This window comes from Diplotaxodon limnothrissa, linkage group LG18 (assembly GCF_057381915.1).
Source record: "Diplotaxodon limnothrissa isolate DT_005_m linkage group LG18, D_limnothrissa_male_GT1.1, whole genome shotgun sequence".
NCBI lineage: Eukaryota > Metazoa > Chordata > Actinopteri > Cichliformes > Cichlidae > Diplotaxodon > Diplotaxodon limnothrissa.
The window spans coordinates 35,194,320-35,219,572 of NC_140613.1; the positions used below are offsets into that span (position 1 = coordinate 35,194,320).

Below are 25,253 nucleotides of genomic sequence, written 5' to 3' on the forward strand. Positions count from 1 at the left end.
GTGAATATGTTGGAGATGTAAATGCAGTGCGTTTTATAACTGTCCTACAGGAAACACCTACATCCTTGTCTGGGCATTTAATTGTGCGAACAAAAAAATCCTTTTTTGTTAAAAAACAAACAAAAAACTCCCAAACATGTCATGATGCGTGTACAACACCAGTAATCCATCTTTGTTACCCTCAGTATCAGAGACTGTGTGATCATCTGTAAGGGCCACAGGTGAGTGGATCACACAGTCACTGGTCGTTGTTCAAACAAACAGGTTCATGTGTGAACCTGTTTGTTTGACTCCCATAATGTTTTTATTTACAGGCCAAACACATTTATAAATTTAATAGTTAATAGTTTTACATATTTTCATCATCTTGGTAGCTATTGTAAAATTTCAAGTTTTTAAAATGGTTTCATTTTGCTGCTCAGCAAACAGCAAATGTAGTCTATACTAAAATTTCACAGACGGACGAACACTGTGTACGTGTGTGTGTGGATGCGTATGTGTGTGAGTGTGAGGGGGCGGTGATGATTCAGAAGTCAGATTTCTCACAGGAACAGTCACTTCACTAAAAGCAGAAACACACTGCAGTTGGCTAGTGAGGACAGACTATTCCTTTTTCTCTTTGATGGAGAATTGAATGATTTACAGAAAACTATACAAACTTTCAAACTGAATATTTTATTTCGACTTGCTCACTGCTTTTTCAGTCGGTCTTGAGAAAGTGCGTTATGTCCAGAGTTACCAATCTGTCAAAACTGCGTCAGGAGAGGATGCGGGAGATCAACCTGCGGGTAAGTTGGCATGTTCTCGAGTTCTGCATTAATAATAAAGACTACAGCATCGGTGGCAAGTGTTGGACATATTTTGACGACAGGCAAGAAAGCACATTTACAAAATCTTGTGATTGTTAGAATGTGTGTTCATTAATACAGTATTGTAGGTCATAGACCGTAGCAGTTCATGGTTTTGTCTCCACCCCCACTCACTTCCTCACTCCTTCACCCGCTTTTGCACTCTGAACCATAAATTTGGTCATTTCCGTGTTGTGACAGAGAGCCAGCTCTTGAAAGACATGAGCACAGGGCTGGCAGATCACTGGGCCTTATGTAGCTGCATGGGCTGCAGCTAAGTCTACATGCAGCATGTAGGTGGTTGTGAGTATGTTTGCTTGTACACTGTGTGCGAGCTCCTAGGACTATATTCGACTATAGCAACTGTTGCCATAGAAATGGCTGTGACTGTGTGCTGTTACCAGTTTCTGTTGAGCTTTCTTGGCCCAACAAAGACATTTTCTTTGTTGGGCACAATGTCTTGTCTCCAACCTCCATGCTTGCGATGAGGCAGACTGGGGTGGTGGTTCCCATTTTCGAGATGAGGAGCTGAAGGAATTGTTCCAATTACAGGTTGTTTCACACTGCTCAGTCTTTCTGTGATGTTTCTTCAAAACTATGATTCATTAAGTGTGCTGTGTATTTTCAGCATTCCCAAAAAGTGCTATAGGGAAGTCTAATATGATTTTACTGGACCTCTGAAATCGTCATCAGGGTCAAGAAGGTCAAACTTTCAATCGATCAGACTTTCATAAAAAGTGTTTTATCTTTAAAACTGTGCTTAAAATCCCCCTGCCTTGGTTTTTATTGCCAACATTAACATTAGCATGACCTTAAAATGGCCTCTAATGATTGAAAGCTTTCCAGTGCAGCTGAATTAAAGCAATTCAGTTCAGTTTTATTTATACAGTGTCAAATCACAACAACTGCCTCAAAGTGCATTATATTGTAAGGTAAAGACTAGAGGTGGGAATCACCATATATCCCACGATACGATATTATCACGATACTTAACGCACGATACGACATTATTGCAATTTTTAAAAAATATTTTGCGATATTCAGATTCTGTACATAAAGGTAAACTTTATCAATATTCATTTTATCTAATATCAAAGTCTCGCACTCAGTCTTTCTCTCATTTCAGTCAGTTTTATTGTTGACAAACTGAACGGTTTGTATTACAGTCTAGTCCAACTTAACTGAATGCAACCATCTGGTACAATTACAGCTATTCTGAACTATGCAATTTATGATAACTATGCAGCCCATTCAGCAACTGAAGAATTTGAAAGTAAATTAAAACAAAATATAATTTTACATTAAATAAAAAAGTTTTAAACTTAATTAAAATAAAACATAAATTAAAATAAGTAAACTGTCATGTTTATTGCTGCCAAAAAACAAGTTAAACACATTTGGACAGTGAAGGAATGTCAGGATTCTTGCTCAGAAAAAGGATCAACATGCTCTGAAGTCAGAGTTCCAGTCCACAAAAACTTTTTTGTAACAAAATATCGATTTGTGCTGTCCCTGTATCGATACATTATTAGCAAACAAAATATCACGATACTACACAGTATCGATTTTTTCCCCCACCCCTAGTAAAGCCTCTACAGTAATGCAAAGAATACAGAGAAAACCCCAATAGTTATATGACCCCCCCGTGTGCTTTGGTGACAGGATCCAGGGTCACCTGGTCCAGCCCTAACTATATGCTTTAGATAGTGTCTGTCTCCTGAATCCAAACTGGAAGCTGGTTCCACAGAAGAGGGGTCTGAAAACTGAAGGCTCTGCCTCCAACTCTACTTTTACCTTAGAAACCCCAAGTAAGCGCAGTCTCACACTGAAATAAAGAACGTGTTAAATCAATAGTGGACATTGGTTGCACACATTTGCTTTGGCATAAACTTAAACAACTTAGTTAAATCAACACAACTTATTCACATTCAATAAACCTGTGCATTTTGTGTTGATGAAACGTGATTGAAACATGTTTAAATGAAGTAAGTTGAGCTCTTGGAATATTTTAATCCTTCACAATTTTGTCACTTTATTCCAACAGTATTCAATAACTTTTACCTCAATACTACTTGGTCACTTGAATACTACATGTTGTCTTCATATTACATAATTGATAGGTTTGTAGCTTGAACCCATCCGCTGGAACGTTAAAGGCAATATAATTACACTGCAAAGCAAGACACAAGTAGGCAAGCTTCTTCATGTTTCTCGTGCACGGGAGAGAACCGGACAGGCACCGTTCCTTCGCTTGACCCCAGTTGCTCTCGTCCGTTCTCCCGTACCACTGTTCTTTTATTGAGGTTACATGAATATGCATAAGTTCATTAACATATGACGTCTACATACACACAAAGAGTACCTTGCCTGTGTGTGTGTGTGTGTGTGTGTGTGTGTGGACTGCTGATCAAAGGGTCAAACATCCTTGGTCAGGAAGAGGGTAGCCTCCCCCTCCCCCTAGATGGTTCATCCTAGATAACACGGTGAGGAAGTCCTGCAGTTCATCTAAACAAAGAGCACTTAGACTAGAACAGACGCAACTACGTTAATCCTACCATAAAACAATAAGACACGGTATGACCTCTCATGCTCCCAAAGTGCTGTCTAATACACACAAAGTTTGCAGACTATCAAGGATCAAAACCTCTACCAATCTACAACTAATTACAAAACTCTAAGCATATATAAGTAAATATTTCTAAGCATAAATGACAATCAACAATACAAATCTAACATTTCCCCCCTTTTTGACCTTTATGCTTGAAAAGTTCCCAGGTATGCATACCTCATGTCTGACAGTTTCAATGCAAACATTTTTATACTCAGCATACGTCAAATCACCCTAAATTACTGAAAAGGTACACAGTTCAACAAATGTATTAGCAGTTATCCCATTCCTCATTGATCTCATCTCATGGCAAACTGCATCCTATGAGCAAACAAAGAAATTGTTAATTTAATAGTGAAAATAAGAAGATAACATTTTCAAAAACATCCCAGCTTGGTGATGCTTCCTCCGGGTGTGCACATCACATGTCTCTCTGCAGAGTGGTTTGAGCTCTGCAGGGCGTCATGAATGTCTCTTCCAGTTGTTTCCATCACTGTCCATAGGACCAGAGTCCAAATGTATGTAGAATAAACATTCAAACATACCAGTTGGTTTTGTTGTTCGTCAACATGGGTCTCAGCTATTTCCAAGCTGCAGACCTCTCAGCACTCCAGTTTTATGGCCTCTTACCAGCCCCCATCACCTGACTTCAGACCTTCGTCTTGTGAGGGGGATATTTATGACTCTGCCATTGTCCACGCTCTGCAGAAAAAGCTCTCTGTGGAAAGGGTGCTGGGTTCCGTCATCTTACTGCTGTTATGATCCCAGCAGCCTTCAGAGTGTCATCGTATGCACAGTACAGTGGCACAGCATTAGATGATGTTCATAGGAAATTGCTGTCATCACCACCATAGCTTCTGGTTCCTGTGCTTTTCACAGAATCATGATGTCATCCTCGAACTCCTTCTGCGCTGTCGATGGAGCCCTCATCCCTCGAGTTTTCATATCCCAACGCTGCTGAAGATTTAAGGCAGAGCACGTCGTACACCTTAATTGTCTTTCTCAGCATCAATATTGAATCTTTCATTTTATTTAAAATCTTGCTGTGGGAAGTCTCCTCTTGATCTCCTGGAAGCTCAGTAGCACAGCTCTCTGTGTGATGTCTGCTGTGCTGAAGATGATCTCTGATCCTCCTGAAGTCTCTCTCCTGGCCTCAGCTCCCATCCTGTGGACGATCCTCTCAGGCACTCCTTCTCGTCATGCATAGTCCTGATTTTGGGCCTGCTGGATCTGTCTCTCTTAGGTGAGAGTTGTCATGTGTCCATCTCCTCTGCCTTCCTCCTGGTTCAGCTGTTTCCGGCACCAGCTGGGGTCCTATAAGGATGAGCGTCGTAGTCAAGGTAACCAAGAGGGTCCTGGTCGCACACAGGTCCGTCACGCCTCGCACTTGGTTGCCCTAGAGTTGATCAGAGGCTGGAGGTTGAAGTGCGAGCTTACCCTACGGGGGCTCAATCAGCACTCCCCCCTCACCACTGAAACAACCAAGTGTGAGATTTCTCTATTGTGCTGTCTTGAGGGTGCCGGGGTTTCCTGGGCCCTCGACCTCTTGCAGTGGCTCTGATAAATCCAGGAGGGTCTCTCGCTATTTTGCAGGCAGTTAAAATGGTCCTTGCTGTGGCTCCAAGGTCTGATCTCATGATGGGCCCCAACCAGCTTGACCTTTGACCTCAACCACTGCCTGGTCCTGTCAGCTATGCGCTTCTCACTGGGCCTCTGAAGATTTCTCAGGAGATTACTGCTGCACCTGTATTTCCTTGCTAGGAAGACAAACTATTTGGAGAGTATGTCAACATTCATCAAACCACATTCTTTAGTTCAGTGAACTTCACTTATAGGCCATCAAAGCCTCATCTGAACATGGGTGTACCACTTGCATAGGTTTAATATTTGTAAATAAAACGGCTAATCACACAAATCACTGCAACAATAATAAAAAACATTGTTTAATGTTAATCCTTGGACCCCTCCTCTTGACGCATGGACACACCCATGCGTCAACTCACCAAACCTGGATTCCTGTCTTAAAGAAAAAGATTAGCTAGATCATATCCCAGGCAACATCAGGGCATCTCCTCCCCTGGAGCACCACCACCCTGGACCTATAATCCTGCAATAAAAATGTTAGTGTGTTTTGCATAACACCTGGCTCTGCCAGGAGCCTGCATACACACCATCATGGCCTGGAAAGCAAAATCTGGAAGTGAAATCAAACGTCATACCTGTAAACAATTATATCATAAAAGTAATAAGCATTCAGCACTAGCAAGACAAGTGTCATGTGCAGGTTTTCTCAAATCATTAAACTACAATTATTACCATAATTTGCCTCAGACATGGATCATCCCATGTACTCAGTCAACAGTAATGTAATCAGTGACTTCTCGTAAGCAAAGTCACTCCACTCATATATTATTTATGGGCTCAAGAGTGGCCAGCAAATGAGCCCATATTAACTATTCCATAACACCGCATCTCTTATTTGTTTGTCTCATGTCACTTGTCCGCTTCTGCTGAATCTTGTACATGCAGTCTCAAAAAACAAACATTAGCAACACACATTGATTATCCTGGTGGGCAGGTGTCGGCCATCCACATTCCAGAGGTGCCATAAAAACACCATAAAGTTAGCCATCCCTAGCTGTAGAAAGAATGTCATACACATATAAACCCAGAAATCCTATAGTAAAAAAAACATTAACTAATCCTCTTATAAATCACATGATCAAACACATGAAAAACTGCAATGCTGTAGAAAAGAAAATGCAAATGTTAGCGCTTGCGCAGGCGTATTGCATACTTTGTCACCATTACCTCTGTAAGCAACACAAGGTAGTGAATAACACACACATAGTAAATTCACAGACAGAGAAAATGGCATTTAAAAGATTAAATCATCATGCAACCTCGAATGTTGCTGTCATCTTTCTGCTCCTGTAACAAAAACACATAAAATCATCCACCCTTTTGTCCTGTCTAGGTGGAGGTTAAACTTGAGTCGTGGTCAAGTCCTGTCAGCTTTTAGTATTTTTTAGTATTTATTTATTTATTGTCATTGTCAAGAACAATGAAATTGCGTTTGGGGCTTCCATACAACCCCAAAAAAAGAAGAAAATAATAAATACCCCTTAAAACCCAAGTGTACATATTTAACCCAGTGTGACTCCAATGCAATAAGACAATCCTTAGCAATAATGTTCGTAGAAATTCAGACAAAGACCTGAGAAACATGACAAAATACAACAATGCAACCCATTCAATATTATTGTACTGTGAGATATGATATCAGATATGATAGTTATCTATTTAAGAAAGGGAGGGGGAAGAGAATAAAGATATGATGCACCAATGCAGACCAGTTCATTGCTATTAAGAAGTTGGATATGGTTATTGTCCGTGAGAGGGGGGCAGAGAGTTCAGGAGCCTCACAGCCTGTGGATACAGGCTGTTGGCCAGTCTGGATGTTCTGGCCTGTATAGACCTGTACCTTCTCCCTGAGGGCAGCAGATGGAAAAGGTGGCGCGCAGGGTGATGTTGGTCCCGCAGGATACTGTGCACCCTCCTCAGACAGCGAGTGGGGAAGATATTACTGATCTCTGGCAGACTTGTTCCAATAATTCTGCCAGCTTCTTTCACCACCCGCTGGAGTGCTTGCTGATCGGCCTTGGTGCAGCTGGGGAACCACACTAGAAATCCATACGTCAGAACGCTGCTGATGGCACAGTTGTAGAAGTTCAACATCAGAGGTCTGGGAATGTGTGCGCTCCGCAGTCTCCTCAGGTAGTAGAGGCGCTGTTGGGCCTTCCGTACAACTGAGGTGATATGGTTGCCCCAGGACAGGTCCTCGGTCACAGTTACCCCCAAGAATTTAAAACTGCTCACCCTCTCCACCGCCTCACTGCCAATGAAGAGAGGCAGATGGTTGTTATGGCCCCTCTTCCGGAAATCTACAATGATCTCCTTGGTCTTTTTGGTGTTTAAGACCAAGTTATTGTCGTGGCACCATGACTCTAGTTGTTGCACCTCTGTCCTATAGTTTGTCTCATCATTGTTGGATATAAGTCCGAGCACTGTAGTGTCATCTGCAAACTTAACAATGAGATTGGACGCGCAGGAGGAAATACAGTCATGGGTGAAGAGAGTGTATAGCAGAGGGCTCAGAACACACCCCTGAGGGGCACCGGTGTTGACCACAAGGGTGGAAGAGGTGTTCTTACCCACTCTGACACTCTGTCTACGGTTAGTGAGGAAGTCCACAATCCAGTTGCACAGAGAGGAGTTAAGTCCCAGTTGGTGGAGTTTGGGACGGAGTTTGTATGGCCGGATGGTATTAAAAGCCGAGCTGTAGTCTACAAAGAGGAGCCGTGCATAGGTGTTCCTGTGTTCCAAGTGCTTCAGTAATGTGTGCAGCACTGTGGCGATCGCATCCTCGGTTGACCGGTTCTCCCAGTCAGTCAGTTTGTTTTTATTCTATTTCCATTCATTCATTCATTCATTCTTTCTTTCTTTGCTGATAGTGGAACCTGTCGTCGCATTTAGTTTCCACTCTCAGCAAAATGACGTCATTTCAAAAAGAAAAAGAAGTTTAGATAGGATTACATCGCTGAATCCTTTTTAGGACAGGGACTCTCATTTAATATTGTCCCAATAAGTAGCTTTCTCCTGAGCCCATTTCAATGTGGAGAAAACTCACTTGTAACAGCTTTCTCGACAGGTCGTATAGCACTTTTAATTCCCGACGTGCAGATCTGCTTAAAGAAAAGAAATAGACAAACAAAATCAGTGCCTGTTCAAAAAATAAAAATGAAAAATAACAGAGATTATCAAACCAAACTTTCAGTGCACTGTGAAAGTATCAAAATAAAAAGGCCTTGCTAAGTCATGACACAAACTCCTCATCAACTTCACAACAGGAGAAGAATCATCAGCTAGATTCACTCCAAACCAACCATCAGCTGCACAACCCACAACATAAGCCTAATGTCTTCTTTAACTTATGAGTTTAATCACCAGGTCTGTGCTCTTCACTCATTTAGGCCACAGATCTATTTTATTCAGTTTTCCTTTTTGTGTGTGTGTGTGTGTGTGTGTGTGTGTGTGGACTGCTGATCAAAGGGTCAAACATCCTTGGTCAGGAAGAGGGTAGCCTCCCCCTCCCCCTAGATGGTTCATCCTAGATAACACGGTGAGGAAGTCCTGCAGTTCATCTAAACAAAGAGCACTTAGACTAGAACAGACGCAACTACGTTAATCCTACCATAAAACAATAAGACACGGTATGACCTCTCATGCTCCCAAAGTGCTGTCTAATACACACAAAGTTTGCAGACTATCAAGGATCAAAACCTCTACCAATCTACAACTAATTACAAAACTCTAAGCATATATAAGTAAATATTTCTAAGCATAAATGACAATCAACAATACAAATCTAACAATAATGTTCAACAAAGTCTAGAGTCTGGCTAACATAAATGGTTTTGTCTCCACTTTACAACAACTTCCACTGCCATCCTACTAGCTTTATCCGGGTTGCAGGGGGGCTGGGGCATAACCCAGAAGTGATAGGGTAAGAGGCAGGGTCCACCCTGGACAGGTCACCAGTCTATCACATAGAGACAAACAACAGGTTTAGAATCACCAATTAACCTAACTCGAATAACTACATGACTTTTAACTGTGGGAGGAAACCAGATTACCCAGTGAGAACCAACTGCAAACTAACCAGATTGTTTAACCAACATTAAACAATGTTTGAACAATAACTGCTTCCAGCTAAACCCAGCCAAAGCAGAAACTTTGATTACTGCACCAGGCAGTGCAATACCTGATATTAAACAGCATCTGGGTGATTTAGGTTCCTCACAGAAGCATAAGCTTAGAAACCTGGGTGTTGGTTTTGATGAAGCTTTTTCTTTGGAGGGACATTTAAATCAGATAGTAAGAACCTGCTTTTTTCACTTGAGGAACATTTCAAAACTTAGATCCATCGTGTCAACAAGTGAACTCGAGATGATGATACATGCTTCTGTCTCTACAAGACTGGACTACTGTAACAGCCTGTTTACTTGTCTAAACATGAAAGGGCTAGCTCGTCTACAGGTTGTTCAACTATGCAGTGAGGCTGCTGACCGGCTTGAACAAGGGAGCTTGTATGACCCCTGTGTTAAAGTCGCTGCAGTGGCTACCAATCAGATTTAGGTCCCATTTTAAAACTTTTACACCATTACAGGGACCACCCCCCCCCCATTGCTGATGTGATTCGTACACATACCTCTTCTCGTAACCTGAGGTCATCAAACCAAAACCTTTTAGTGGTCCCCCACACTCGCTGTAAAACTCGAGGGGACCGATCTTTCCAGGCTGTTGCATCCAGACTGTGGAATGCACTTCCTTTATTTCTACGGGCTTTGGACTCAGTGGAGACCTTCAAAAAGCAGCTAAAGACATTTTTATTTCAAAAAGCTTTTAATGCTTTTAAAACAACTAGCTTTTAACGCACTTTGTGACACGTCTGTGAAAGGTGCTGTATAAATAAACTTTACTTACTTATTACAAGGCTTGATGCAGAATTTTCTTTATGTTTTTGTCTTTGACAGGTTAAACCACAATAAATAGCGATAGCATACACATGGTGTGGGCAGTTGTCTGCCTCTTATAACCCGTGATCTTGTGAATTTCATGAGTCCAGCAACTAACCACTCTTACTAGATTGTATCATGTCATCTCAACAAGAACAAAATAAGTTGAATTTCATACAGATCCTACATGATTTAATCATGTTTACCATAGAAACATGAAATTATTTTCTTCAAATTACAAGTTATACTTTTGTAAATGTAACAACCACCCAATTTTCTTTTTTTGAGTGCAGAGTGAAGTGCTCTAATGGGATAACATAGTACTATAAGGTCATTAAGATAAGACGGGGCAAAATGAAGCAAGACCTTGTACGTGATAAGAATGATTTTGAATTTGATTTTGGATTTAACAGGGAGCCAATGAAGCAAAGCCAATATGGGAGAAATATTCTCTCTTTCTAGTGCCTGTCAGGACTATAAAGGAGGAGGACTCTTCACTGACATGAACAAATTGTAAATACAAATACAACTACTCTTTCAAGGATGTTTGATATAAAGGAAGGTTGGAGATTGGCCTATAATTAGCTAAGACTGCTGGGTCTAGAGATGCTTTTTGAGTAAAGGTTTAACTACAGCCAGCTTGAAGGCCTGTGGTACATAGCCGATCATTAGAGATAGGTTGATCATATTTAAGATTGAAGCATTAATTAATGGCAGGACTTCTTTGAGCAGTTTTGTAGGAATGGGGTCTAAAAGACACGTTGATGGTTTGGAGGAAGTAATTATTGAAGTTAACTCAGAAAGATCAATTGGAGAAAAAGAGTCTAACTTAACATCAATGGTACTAAGAGTAGCTGTAGATAATATTTAAGAGTTACATAGAATAGAAGAATAATCCTTTAATTTTCCCACAAGTGAATAATTTGGGTGTGACAGCAGCAAGAGAGACACATATACAAACAAACAGTACACAAGACACAGAACAGAGACATACACAATTTTTACATAATTACAACAAGGACAATAGTTACCGAAAGCAGAGTACTGTACAGTTATTGAAATTAAATAAAATGAAATACAGATAAGAGGCAAACTCAGGTTGTAGTGCGAATCTGTTGATAAAATAGTGTCAAATTACAGCGCAGATGTAAACATCTGTGTTTGTTGGGAGCAGGTCTGATTGTGCAGTCTGACAGCTGCAGGGAGGAAGGACCTGCAGAAACGCTCCTTCATGCATCGAGGATGCAGCAGTCTGTCACTGAAGCAGCTCTGCAGCAACATTTACATGCATGGGGTGGGAGACTCTGTCCATCACAGATGTTATTTTGGCCACAGTCCTTCTGTCTCCCACCACCTGCACTGGGTCCAGGGTGCATCCCAGAACAGAGCTGGCCTTCCTGATGAGTTTATCCAACCTCTTCGTCTCAGCTGCTGATAAACTGCTGCTCCAACATACCACACTGTAAAAAATGCCACCACAGAGTCATAGAAGGTCTTTAAAAGCGCTCCCTGGACTCCAAATGACCTCAGCCGCCTCAGCAGGTAGAGTCTGCTCTGACCCTTCCTGTAAAGAGCATCAGTGTTGTGGCTCCAGTCCAGTTTATTATTCAGGTGAACACCCAGGTACCTATACGAGTCCACTATCTCAATGTCCACTCCCTGGATGTTCACCGGTGTCAGTGTGGTGGGTCTGCATCTCCAGAAGTCCACCACCAACTCCTTGGTTTTCCCGGCGTTGATCAGCAGGTGGTTCTGCTGACACCAGTCCACAAAGTCCAGAGTCCACTGTCTGTACTCTGAGTCGTCCTCACCTGTGATGAGGCGACTATGGCAGAGTCGTCAGAGAACTTCTGTAGGTGGCAGCGTGGGCAGTTGATGGAGAAGTCTGCAGTGTAGAGGTTGTTCCCTCACATACTGTGGGCGGCCTGTGAGGTAGTCCAGTATCCACTGTGACATGTGGTGGTCCACTCCTGATAGCTCCAGTTTGTCCCTCAGAAGTCGTGGCTGGATGGTGTTGAAAGCACTGGAGAAATCAAAGAACATGATCCTCACAGTGCTTCCAGGCTTCTCCAGTTGAGTCAGAGCTCGGTGCAGGAGGTAGATGATGGCGTCCTCCACTCCGATGCCAGGCTGGTAAGCAAACTGCAGCAGATCCAATGAAGACCTCACCAGGGGGCGCAGATGGTTCAGAACCAACCTCTCGAGGGTCTTCATCAGATGTGATGTCAGGGCTACCGGCCTGTAGCGGCTGAGGTCCTTGGGATGGGAGGTCTTTGGTACCGGTACCACACAGGAGGTCTTCCACAGCCGTGGAACTTTCCCCAGTGACAGGCTCAGGTTGAACTGATAACCTGGGATGCCACACAGTTCATCTGCGCAGCATCTCAGGAACCTGGAGCTGACGCCATCTGGACCTGCAGCCTTCTGCACCTTGATCATGCGAAGCTCGTTCCTCGCTTGAAGTGCAGAGATAGAAAGAGAGGATTTCGTGGGGGGGGGGGTATGTTGGAGTCCACAGAAGCCGGGGTGTGTGTGATGACTGGGAGCTGGGAGGTGTGAAGTCCTGAGATGAAGGACAGGCAGGCCCTAAAGATGAGGGAGATTGCAGCAGGGGGGACGATGCTGGGGGAGGGGTGGGTGGTTGATCAAACCTATTCAAATATTTATTTAGGTCATTCACCCACCCCAAGTCTCCTGCAGCCTGGGGGGTTGGTTTTTGTCCTGAGATTGTCTCCAGGCTGTTCCAAACCCCTCTGATGTTGTCCTGTTGCAGCTGCTCTTCCACCTTCCTCCTGTAGTTTTCCTTCCCCTGCCTTATCTTCCATTTCAGCTTCTTCTGGACAGCTCTCAGCTCCTGTTTGTCTCCAGATCTAAAGACTCTCTTCTTCTCCCTGAGGAGAGGCTTTATTTCAGGATTTATCCATGGCTTGTTAGAAAAACACCGTACCTTCATGATGGGTACGGTGTTGTCCACACAGAAGTTCATGTAATCTGTAATGCAGTCTGTGATGCTGTTGAGGTCATCCTCCAGGGGGCTGCAGAGGTTGTCCCACACAGTAGAACGGAAACAGTCCCTCAGGGCCTCTTCAGTCTCTGCCGACCATTTTTTAACTGTGCGTTTCACAACTGGTTCTCTGTAGTAGAGGTTTATACACAGGGCTGCACATAAGTGGTCCGCAGGTGCACATTCGCTGTCAAAATAAAAGATGCGACGCAAAGAAGTTGCAACGCGCGTTTGCGTATATAAGATTTTCTGGAGGAGGACAGACATTTGTTTAGAACTCTTAAAGATGTCAAGAAGCTCCTTTAAGCAGTTACTTTGGTGTTCCTCCACCTCCAAAGAATAGCAGAAGGAGTCCGAACTACAAAAGAAGCGCGTATTCTCGGAAAAGTGGTTGCAGGAGGTGAGCTGGCTTCAAACAAATGATGATCGCACAGAGATGTGGTGCAGAATGTGCCGTGAAAATCCCACTCTAGCGGACAAAAACACTGCCTTTTATATGGACGCAAACACAGGTTGCAACTTCTTATCTGGTGCTCGTCTTTTATTTTGACAGCGAATGTGCACCTGCGGACCACTTATGTGCACCCCTGATTATACACAGGCTGGAGATGAACCAGGGGAGGGAGAGGTGATGAGCTGTATGCCTGGTGCTGTGTTTGGAGTCTGCTGGTTACAGTGTGCAGGACCTCACAGGCTGCTGCAGCGTTAGCAGAGGGCGGGGCATGCACAGCTATCATAATGACGTGTGGAAACTCTCGCTGTAGATAGTACGGTTTCATGCTAACCGTCCTGGCTTCATAACTATGTGCTACAAGCACACTCTGATGGGCAAAGTTAAGTGGCAAACCGTCATGCCTACTTAAATTTGTGCTGGAATTACTCTGTGACAGCAGAAATGTGCATAAACTAGTTATGGTAGGACATTTTGCCAAAGTAGGATGGTTTGTCAGAACACTGGAAGTATATCACATACATGGTGATGGTTGTGATCATTACTAGTTAACGTTAAAGGGATGGTTGGCTCAACAGAACTCTGACTGTTTGTCAGCCTGGCTACAGAGCTGCAGAGAAATCTCGGGCTGTTCTTATTTACATCAATCAGTGATGAATAGTCAGATGTTCTGGCTTTATGGAAGATATTACAACATTGCATTTGTTTATGGCCAAGTTAACTGAACATGTAGTTTAGTAATAATTCTGCTTAAATTGCTCCTCTTTCATCCCAATCTGTCTTTAGACTCATGCTATGATGTAAATAAGCAGAACTAATTTCACAGATGTTAAGCAGCAGATTCAGTGCATAAGCTCTACTGTCTCTCAGTAAATGTATGTGAATAAGTATTTCATACTACACGTTTTTTACATTCTGTTTCATTTTCAGAATAAAGAGCGAGAGCGCATGAGGGAGCGAGAGAAAGCTGCAAGGGAGAGTGTGGTGCTCAAGCCCAATGGTCACCTTTTTACATCTCTGACAGTGTCAGGAACCACACTCTGCTCAGCATGCAACAAGAGCATCACTGCAAAGGAGGCTCTCTGCTGCCCTAGTAAGTAACACTCTAGTTATTCCACCACTGTCTCATCATTATGCTTTATATAGTGTAGTATGACGATAGTATGACGATAAAGCCAGAGACACAAACCTCAGAACAAAGTTCTCTCTATGTCTAAAAACACAGGATGTGCACTGAGTTATGCGTCACCTCTCTCTTGGTTTTTTAGTATTTGGTCCCTTTTTATTAACTGAATTAGACTTTAAAAGGAGGGAGACAGGAGGGGTATTTTAAGGCCATTACATTAATATTTAATTCTTAAATTAAACTAAAAAAAAAACTATTTATGGTCAAAGATGAAGAGACCTGGTTCCACTCTTATTTTCAGTCAGTCTTCACTTTAGTCACAGGAAACAGAGAAGCAACAGAGAAAACCCGACAATCACATGTCCTTTTATGAGCAAGCACTTTGAAAACAGCGGGGAGGAAAACTCCCTTTAAAACAGGAAGAAACGCCCAGCACACCCAAGCTCGGGGGGGGCGGCCGACCACATCCTGACTACATCAGCAGTCACAGTAATGCTGATGGGAGAATCTTTATTATGATTTGATGTTTGAAGAAATAAAGAGCAGTCAGTGAACAGCTTCAATCACCAAATTAAATAACCTGTCAAAATACAACAATAGGAGTTTTTGCTATTTGTTTTTATCACAGTGTGACGATGACAGCTCAGTCCACTCTCAAGTATCAGTGTTTGGATCAGAGCTACTGGCTGGCTGCAGGCTGTGTGCCCTCATGCACAGTATATGCCATAATAAACTATCGCTCACAGCTTATCATGTGTGAAAAATACTGTTGTTAAGTGAAGTATGTTTTAATCTAAACTGTGAGCCAAACAAGTTGTCATCAGTGCATACGACTTTCTGTCAGCTGTTTCTTACTTTCATTCCCGTCCATACCCGTACATTTACACAGCGTCACTGTTTTGCCCACTGAGGACTGATGTGTTTTACATCACAATTGTTGGTTTAACCAGTGGGTTCCTTTGCCCTCTTGCTGTTTTAAAAATGTAGGTAAAATAAGCACTGAATAGGTTCTGGATAAATGAAGAAGAGGAGCCTCCCAGGTTACGTTTGAAAACTGCTGGCTTGCAGGTTTTTGGCAGTGAAAATCGTGACTAAAGAGATTATTTTGGTTGTTGATGTGATTATAGTGAAAGATCTGTGTCTATGAATGTGTTGATTTAACTGCATGTTTTATGTTCCTCACTGTTTACTTTGCCTCTTGTGTCTTCATTTACTCCAGCATGCAGTGCCACTATCCACAACCGATGTCGAGATACTTTGCCAAACTGTGCCAAAATGAAACAGAGGGTAAGACACAGACATCACTACTAATCACAGTTTCTGCAAAGAGTCTCTGTGTATCAGTTTGAACACGTGGTCTTCATCTGTCTGGTCTGGGTGAGGCTGAGCTTGTTCAGATGCATGGTCATCTCATTTTCTTCTTGTTTCCTAAGCACTGGCAGTGTCCAGAGTGTCCTGTTGTATCCATCACTGAGTGGCTGTGTGTGTGAATGGGTCAGTGTGGCTGAGAGCTCTTGTGCAAAAGAGCTTCAAGCAGTGACTAAGATTAGCTAAATGCTGTTTAATTGACTGATCTCACAGACATGTCACAGATTTAGAGCTACAGTTACCAAGTAAAACAGTGATGTTATAGTCAAACCAACAGACGCTGCACTAGTGAATCCAAGCAATGGAAGAGTTTTGTACTCCTTTTGTATTTGAAGGTATCAGATCACTTTTTAGAACGATGGTCTTTGGTTAATCAGAAATTATGAATCACAGCCTGTAACAGTTCATCAAGACTACGAATCGTTTTTGTCAAACTGTGGACGTAGTGCTGCTGACGTTTACATGTAACACTGAAAGTCTGCACTTCAGTGTCTGTGCTGTCCAGATACTTACTGATCTAAACGTATTTCTATTCTGAATAGTTCCCAATAGTTCCAGCTGTGTCTCCTGCTGTTTCCTGTTTGTGTCATAGTCTTTCTGTTCTTGTACTGTTAGTGTTTCTGTGGTTCCTGTAGTTCATTTCCTAGCGTTACAGCGTTCCCTCATGAACAGCCTATTGGATTACAATGTCACCAGGGTTTTAATAGTTTTGCAGTTTTCATTAGTTTTTATTTTTATTTAGTTTTGACTTCAGATTTTCAATTTTGTATCAGGTTTTTATTAGTTTTTACCTTTTGTTTGCTAGTTTAGTTTTTATTTTTTTTAAACCCTTAGTTTCAGTTATAGTTTTCGTCGTGTTTGCAACAATGAAGTGTAACAACATCCCAGTTTCATCATATCAGTCATTCTCTTCTGCTTATCCTTGGGTATGTTGCTCTTCCAGCTACCATACCCTGCACCCTGGACAGGTCGCCAGTCTGTCGCAGGGCTAACACGCAGAGACAGACAACTCACATCCCCACCTATGGGAATAAATAAATAAATGAGGGCAGATGAACAACTATTGATAGCAGGCAACTATAAGATATATATCTTGGCCCCAATGAGACTATTACCTCTTGCAGCTCCGGGTGAATTGCTAAACTTTTTGAAGGCAAAAAGTTGTGTAGATATCCCAGTCTCAATAAACATATTCACCAACGCTTCCTCTCGCTTGTGATGTTCCTGCGAACGGACCAACCAGCAGCCATCGGCTCGCTGTTGGAAGCACTGCATTAATGGTTTTTGTGGAGTTGTCTCGGGATGCTTCACGCTGCCCGGGGTTAGCTTCTGTTTCTGGGGATGAGGCTTGGGCGTGCTCCCTTACCTTCTCAAGCTAAGCTAGGTTAGCCTTCTTGTGTGAGCTTTTCAAAGGTTCCCTTTAGAAATGTTCCGCATAATTTGTCTCTTTCCACTACAAGACACTTGCTTTATCTAAAACGCAATCATATTCAGAGTAATATGAAATTGGACTCTGGCGATTTCTCCCGACTTTTGCTGACGTGATTCTGCGTGGGACGGAGCAGCGACACAGACGACTCGACTAACGTACTGCCCCCTGCTGGCACAATGAGACACAGCAAGAAAAAACCTGGAAACTACACTTCACTTTCACCCGACGCTATTGAAAACTAAACACATTTTCGCTATAAATCCAGTTAATTTTAGTTAGTTTTGTGAACGCTCATTACAGTTTTAGTTAGTTTTCCGTTTTTTGCAAAGTCTTGTTTTTATTTTTATTTCCGTTAAAAGAGGTGAAAAGAGTGAAAAATGTTTTTTCACTTCTAGTTTTTGTTATTTCGTTAGTTTTCGTTAACAATAATAACCTTGAATGTCACTGTCAATAAAAGGTTGTTTTAGTTCCTTTTATTTATTCCTAACAGTTTGCTTTTGAGTTCTCAATCAACATTAAATATAATGAATGGTGAATTTATTCTGGTAGCTAAACTGACCTAAAAACTCTCTTTGTTTCATTTTTGTGCTCCTGTAATTGTAGTTTTTGTCCTTTCAGCAACAGAAGACGGCCCTGATGAAGAACAATGTTCCACTGCGTGCAAAAAGTAAGAACAATGGAACAAATCTAAGAAATGAACTGCATATTCTGCCTCACTCTCGTCCTGTCTTCTTTCCTTCCTCCCTCCTATCTATCTCTTTATCAGTATGTTCCTCCGTCATCATTAAAATCCTCTTTAGCTTGCTAACATGTTGGAATATTTTTCCCTTTCTTCAGCCAATTCTCTTTATAATACAACTATTTTCTCCTCTCAGCTCAAGGAATGCGAGAACGTCCAACTTCAGCTATTTACCCCTCTGAAAGCTTCCGACAATCTCTGCTCAGATCACGCCGTGGCCGCTCTCACCTATCCCTGTCCAAGAGTGTCTCCACCAACAACATCGTAGGGTGGGTCATAAACACAGAGCGAATATTAGTGTTGCTCTGTTGTTTGGTTAAAGCTACCTGAGGTCATCAGTGCACGCTGGTTTGCTGGATTAAGGACAGAAACCAGTCACATCCACTAGTTTGGATTTGCTTTGTCGAATGTTCAGCGAACACCAAGAATGCATAAAAAGCAGGACAGGAAATGATCTTTTAAAAACACAGTATGTGACCTTAACCGTGGTCACTCACTGTCACATGGTGGGACAGGAAAGGTCATGAAGCTAATTCAAGATGATTTTGAGCTGCAACCATGAGTATTCATGCTTGCTTTCCCCCAACATGTCAATGTTTTTGATGAGTGAGGCACAGAACAGACTGTGGCTGACAGACAGATGATGATGAAGATTATCCATCTTCATGCTACAGTCACTGGCAATGATAAAGATGTATACAGGTTTTGTAAATGCTCACAGGGACGGTGTGATAATATCTCAGATTGCAAAATTTACTCTGCTCCACCTGATTTGAATTCAGCTCAGTTCAGTTTATTTATATGATACAAAATCACAACAGCAGCCGCCTCAAGGCACTTTATGTTGCAAGACCCCACAATACTGAGAAAACCCCAACAAGCACTTAGCGACAGTAGGAAGGAAAAACTGTGAAGGCCCGAGACCCAGACTAAGACATGCAAACTGGACACAGAGACCGGTGGGGGTTACAGGAGGCACACATGGCCCCCGTGAAGTCGTGCGAACAGTGCAGCCTTGTTGCTCTTTTTCTGTGACACATACACCCAAAAAGAGCAGAAAACCTTCAAAAAAGATAATCTATTACAAACCCTCCACTCCATGTTTGTTCGAAACCAAAGAGCTCATCCACTGTGTCTGGGATTGACACTGATTTGTTGAGTTTGTGCTGGCAATTTATACGGCTCCACGCTAATATATATACACGAGGAAATTTTCAGTTAACCCACAAACTTAGTTGGAAACTGTCAGTTTCAGTATGTCTGTCAATCAAAACACCAACATTCCCAACTCCAAAATGTATGAGTTGGTGTGCAGCCAGTGAAATCTCTATGCATTAAACACCACTGTTCAAGGTGCCTCTTATTATTTTAACATTTGGCTCTGTTTGGTTCTCCAGTTTGTTTGCCGCTACATTTATCTCATGCACAATAGTTAGGCACCAATAATACCTGCATGCATGTGTGTGCTGCAGGTCGCTGAATGATGATGCTCCCCTGGGACTACGCAGAATTCTCTCCCAGTCGACAGACTCCCTCAGCTTCAGAAACAGAACGATGTCGATGGAGTCGCTCAATGATGACGGTATCGCAAACATCCAAGCAGCACAAAATCTTAGACAGCTCCATGTGTTCACAGTCAGTTAATTATACATGTATGTTATATACTCACAAGTCTGCAGGCCAAAGACTGGTCATTCTTCCAGCAACATCATAATGCACTGGACTGTAGTAGAAAACAAACCAGAACAGTTCATGAAGTCCATTTCCACCCAGAGAACTGATGCTGCTGATTAGATATGTGCATAAATGAGCAGTTGAACAGGTGTACCTGGAGAATGTAGGTATTTAAAAAAGAAATTCCTTGTGACTATTTTCCACATAGAAAGTAAGGGCTGAATGGGAGACTGCAAAGAGTACAAGTTCCAATAATCTGTCTGATAGTTTATGGATTAATAAGGTGGACAGAACGTTCTGTCCACGCCTGCACACCTTCTTATTGTAACATTGTGACAAATGAATGCATGTTTCCAGAATTTAAGCAAGCTTGTCAACATGAATGCATGTTTGGTGCTTAACTTTAATAGATAATTGCTTAACTACTAGTAGTTGGGGGTGGCTGCAGCTCAGGAGGTGGAGCAGGTGTCCACAGGTGGTTTAATGGGCCGAATATCCTTGGGCAGGATACTGACCCCAAGTTGCATCCATCAGAGTATGAATGTGCGTGAATGCTAGACAGGAAGCACTGTCATATAAAAAAATAAGTGCTTGTATAAATGGCTGAATGACCCTGGTTGTATAAAGTGCTTTGAGTGCTCGGGTAGAGTAGAAAAGTGCCACATGAGAACCAGTCCATTAACCGTTTGGTGCATGCTCTGATTGGTAATAAGATCCTCATAAACATTCTTCCTGAATGTAGTGGAATACAACTGTATAGCAGTAGAAGTGAAACGTGACACATTTCATGAAGAGGTCGTTGAATCTTCAAACCTTCAGGAGAAAGCTCAAGTCGTCTGTTCAAACTTTTGTCTTCAGTCTACAATAATCTCTCATATAACAATAGTAAAATAAACAATAATCTGTGAGTCTGCAGTCTTTCATACTGATCTTCTTTTCCTCTTTAGGAGAACTGTACTACGCCTCAGTCCTGGAGGAGATCGAGCTTGAGGGCCAGGACTTTAAGGCTGACTCGTGGAGCATGGCTGTGGATAGCAGTTACTTACAGACACATCGCAAAAATGTTATCAAGAGGCAGGATGTCATCTATGGTGACAAAAACATGATCTATTTTTCATCATTTCTGCCTCATATGCAGACGTTCAGTCTATTGCTAAACGTTATACATGTGTTTGCATATGGACACACATAGAAAACAAATCAGTATGTCACCGTTTAGAAATATGCAATGGTTGTCATTTAAAAATGTCGTATGCATCTCATCTCACCTTTGTTATACGTGTGTGTGTCTCTTAGAGCTGATCCATACAGAGCTGCACCACATGCAGACACTGCAGATCATGGAGAGGGTGTTTCGACAGGGCATGCTGGAGGAGCTTCAGTTAGAGCCCAGCACCGTGCATGCTATGTTTCCCTGCCTGGACCAGCTCATCAAGATACATTCCCAGTTTCTGGCACAACTTCTCCTGCGGCGCAAGAACAGCCTGCAACCTGGATCCAACCACAATTACACCATTCATCAGCTGGGGGATATTCTAGTAGAGCAGGTTTGTGATTCTGCTGACTTCCCCTTACTGACTCATATCCACAGTAACGTGACTTGTTTGTGTTCTTCTGCCAGTTCTCAGGCCAGTCTGCAGATGACATGCAGAAGACTTATGCTGAGTTCTGTAGCCGACACTTAAAGGCTGTCAAATTATACAAGGAGCTGCTCGCTAAAGACAAGAAGTTCCAGTTCTTCATACGGGTAGGAGACACATGCATGGACATATGTATATGTTAACGACCGTACCGACCTACCAAGACTTGTTCCAATTATACTTCCTAATTATTATTTCACCTTCCTCCCTCTCTTCCTCATATTGTTGTTGGGACTGCTGGCCTTCCTGCTGCACTCCTCCACAGCTGTTTCCAGCATCAGCAGCCTCGTGTGACCGCGAGGGCTTGTTACCAGTTGTTGTTGGTGCTGCTGTTGACGACGCAGCAGCATAATAAATATGAACAATAAAGCAACAATAAGCATAAGTAAATAACTGGCTTACTTGGCACCTACAATGTTTCATACTAAAGGCATTTTAATTTTACTAAGCATAGACTAAAGATGTTGATCATGTCGGAGGAGAGCTAAAGGGTTTGAATGAGCATGTCTGAAAGACATAAGGAACCAGATGTCGCTGCTATAATTGGTTAAAAAAGGGCAAAAATGCTGTTTCAGAACAAGAGGACACGTTCAAGAAAAAGAAAACGCAGCTTCAATTGAAGAGTGGAGGAAATGCTTCATCGGTGCCTAAGATAAATTCACTGCCCCCTAAAATTAAAAGAACACTTGGAAAACACATCAGATCTTAATGGGGAAAACATTCATGCTGGATACTGATACTGGTACAGATGGTAATGAGTTAGGAATGAAAGGATGCCTCATTGTTTGATGGAATGAAATGAAATTATGAACCTACAGACGGCTGAATTTAAAGAATGGCGCAGCAGGCTCTCCCATTTTACTAACGGTACTCAGGAGTTTGTATGACTGACAATGTTGGGACATGCTCCTAATGAGACGGCAGATGGTGACCTGGGGGATCTACTTTTACATCTGCCTGCACATTTGCGCCAGATAAAGTGCACCAGGAGCAGCCCAGTTAACCACTGCACCAGTGCAGGGTACAGTGGGGCAGAGGAATTCCCACTGATACTTAACGACGGTCAGGATGGCGTTGCTCAGCCTGTAGAGACCCGTGTGCGAATTCTTTCCCCCCCATTGATATCTGATGTTTTTTCCAAGTGTTCTGTTCATTTTATCAGGCAGTGCATTTATCTTAGGTACTGATGAAGCACAGACAGGCCACCCCGACCATCACTGGCCCACCACTAAACTTGTCCGGGCAGCAGAGTGTTCCCCACGACTTCTCCGGGTCCTCTTACGTATGTCACGTGTGTTCAGTGTGAACCTGCACTTATGTGTGGACAGCACAGGATACCAGGGTGGACCTGCCAATTCTGCTATTCTGTGACAAATGCCAATCATGCACTCACACATACAGTGTCGATACAGTGTCGATACAGTGTTGATACAGTGTTGATACAGTGTTGATACAGTGTCGATACAGTGTCGATACAGTGTCGATACAGTGCTGATACAGTGTTGATACAGTGTCGATACAGTGTTGATACAGTGTTGATACAGTGTCGATACAGTGTCGATACAGTGTCGATACAGTGTTGATACAGTGTCAATACAGTGTCGATACAGTGTCGATACAGTGTTGATACAGTGTCGATACAGTGTTGATACAGTGTTGATACAGTGTCGATACAGTGTCGATACAGTGTTGATACAGTGTCGATACAGTGTCGATACAGTGTCGATACAGTGTTGATACAGTGTTGATACAGTGTCGATACAGTGTTGATACAGTGTTGATACAGTGTCGATACAGTGTCGATACAGTGTCGATACAGTGTTGATACAGTGTCGATACAGTGTCGATACAGTGTCGATACAGTGTCGATACAGTGTCAATACAGTGTCGATACAGTGCTGATACAGTGTTGATACAGTGTCGATACAGTGTCGATACAGTGTCGATACAGTGTTGATACAGTGTTGATACAGTTAGCACAGGGCTAGCTAGACATTGTCGCGCCCTCAGGCCACCCTCGTGGAAGCTGGTTGAAACCATGACTTCGTGGAGAAAAGTCATACCTTTGACTTCAGCTCTGCTGAGTGTATGATTCAAACTGATCGCTTTTAAATAATGATGAAAAATTAAAGCTTCCTTTCTGTCTCTTAGCAGCAGGTGAGTCGAGGACCCTTGCTACGTTGCCATGGTGTTCAAGAGTGCATCTTATTGGTGACTCAGCGGATGTTCAAGTATCCTGCACTTATTCAGCGCATTCTGGACAACACAACAGGTGACTCATCCCAGTCATCTGCCTCCTTCTTTTCTCAGATCTACAATGTCACTAGAAAATTAAAAAATGCTGGTTTTCACATTTAACTAACATTCATGGTTCCACACAACGAAGCAAAACCAGGCTTCAATGGGAACGTTTTCCTCTTCTCCATTTTTCTGTTATTTACTGTAAACCTAACCCTTTAACACCCAGGGTAATATATTTGGTACATGAAGCTTTTGTGAGCTGGATTTAGTAAATTAAAACTCATATATGCAAATTCATATTTCTTTCTTTCTTTTGAAAAAATTGTCAGAAGATGAAATTCAAACTTCACAGTTTTACTGAAATTAGAGATGAATCAGATGATTGTTTCTATTTTATCCAGATGATGAAGAAGAAGCTTCCTCTGTGGCCCAGGCTCTGCTGATGATCAGAGAACTGCTTAGTTCAATAGACCAACAGGTACTGAAGTGTTTGCTCCCTGTGCAATAATCTGTGCGTCATTCATTCTCTTCATATTCAAATATCAGCAAACTCACAAAGAATTTATGTTCTTTTCTAAATCTTACACATTCAGACATCAAGTACAAGTCAGTGCAAACACTCATTCTTCCTAAATGACGCTTAGATTAGGTCTTTAGATCTCTAGTTTTTAGCTTGTGCTAACAACCCAGCATTCATTTGTTCTCCTACCTCAGCTGTAAAGTGGACGACTTGTTTCACTAACCAGAGAGAGGATTTGTAGCATTTACAGGACAAACAATTGCCTGCCCTGTTCGACAGGCTCTAAACTTCCACACAAGTGCTTTTAGCTCATACTCGAGATCTTTGTTTATTTCTAAGACTGATTTACTTCTGTTTTTTATCTACTGAAAAATCTCATCGTATTTTCTGTCTTATAATGTATTACACTGTAATACAGTCATAATATGTAGTATTTATTAGTTTCAATAGAATAACATTTAGTAATAAGACCTTACTATTCCTCTACTTTTACTAAAACTCAGTAAAACTCAGCTTCATTTTTAAACACTTAGACTTTGTATGTTCATCTTTCCGCCTGACTCCCTCCAATTCACACACATTTATTTTGTCTAAGTGATGTTCATTCCTCTTCTCTTCAGAGCACACCTCCACCTCCATCACCGTTTCGAAACGGATCTTACAAATCTCCTTGTAACATCCATTTTAGCCGACTCAGATTAGCTCGCTGGTTCATTCAGATGATTTAATCAAACTGAAAATGTAAGATTGAATTTCCTGTCGGCAGATGGACGATCTGGAGAAAACGCAGCGGCTTCAGGAAATCCATGCCAAGCTTGACCCAAGGGCTGAGGCCATAGTACGGGATGGAGGAATATTTAAAGCTGGAGAGTTACTCCGAAGGAGACTTATCCGTGAAGGGACCCTTTTCTGGAAAACTCCAGGATCACGACTCAAAGGTACACAACAATTGGGTGATTAATATTTAATAAAATAAACATAATACAACAGGTAGACACTGACTATTGTCCTATTACTAGCTGTC

At 42.2% G+C, this 25,253-nt stretch overlaps 1 protein-coding gene across 1 annotated transcript in view; it reads left to right on the forward strand.

Moving 5' to 3' along the window:
• The first annotated feature begins 605 nt into the window (after window positions 1-605).
• The window catches only part of arhgef2a (Rho guanine nucleotide exchange factor (GEF) 2a), a 39,624-nt gene continuing 14,976 nt past the window's right edge, over window positions 606-25,253 (forward strand). Inside the window, exons 1-12 of the mRNA XM_085377883.1 lie at window positions 606-788; window positions 14,420-14,582; window positions 15,835-15,902; window positions 18,034-18,082; window positions 18,291-18,423; window positions 19,627-19,736; window positions 20,776-20,919; window positions 21,125-21,375; window positions 21,450-21,575; window positions 23,620-23,740; window positions 24,111-24,187; window positions 24,996-25,167. Of these exons, the coding sequence (XP_085234009.1) occupies window positions 726-788; window positions 14,420-14,582; window positions 15,835-15,902; window positions 18,034-18,082; window positions 18,291-18,423; window positions 19,627-19,736; window positions 20,776-20,919; window positions 21,125-21,375; window positions 21,450-21,575; window positions 23,620-23,740; window positions 24,111-24,187; window positions 24,996-25,167 (1,477 nt within the window). The 5' untranslated portion in view covers window positions 606-725. The remainder of the gene's footprint in view (window positions 789-14,419; window positions 14,583-15,834; window positions 15,903-18,033; window positions 18,083-18,290; window positions 18,424-19,626; window positions 19,737-20,775; window positions 20,920-21,124; window positions 21,376-21,449; window positions 21,576-23,619; window positions 23,741-24,110; window positions 24,188-24,995; window positions 25,168-25,253) is intronic.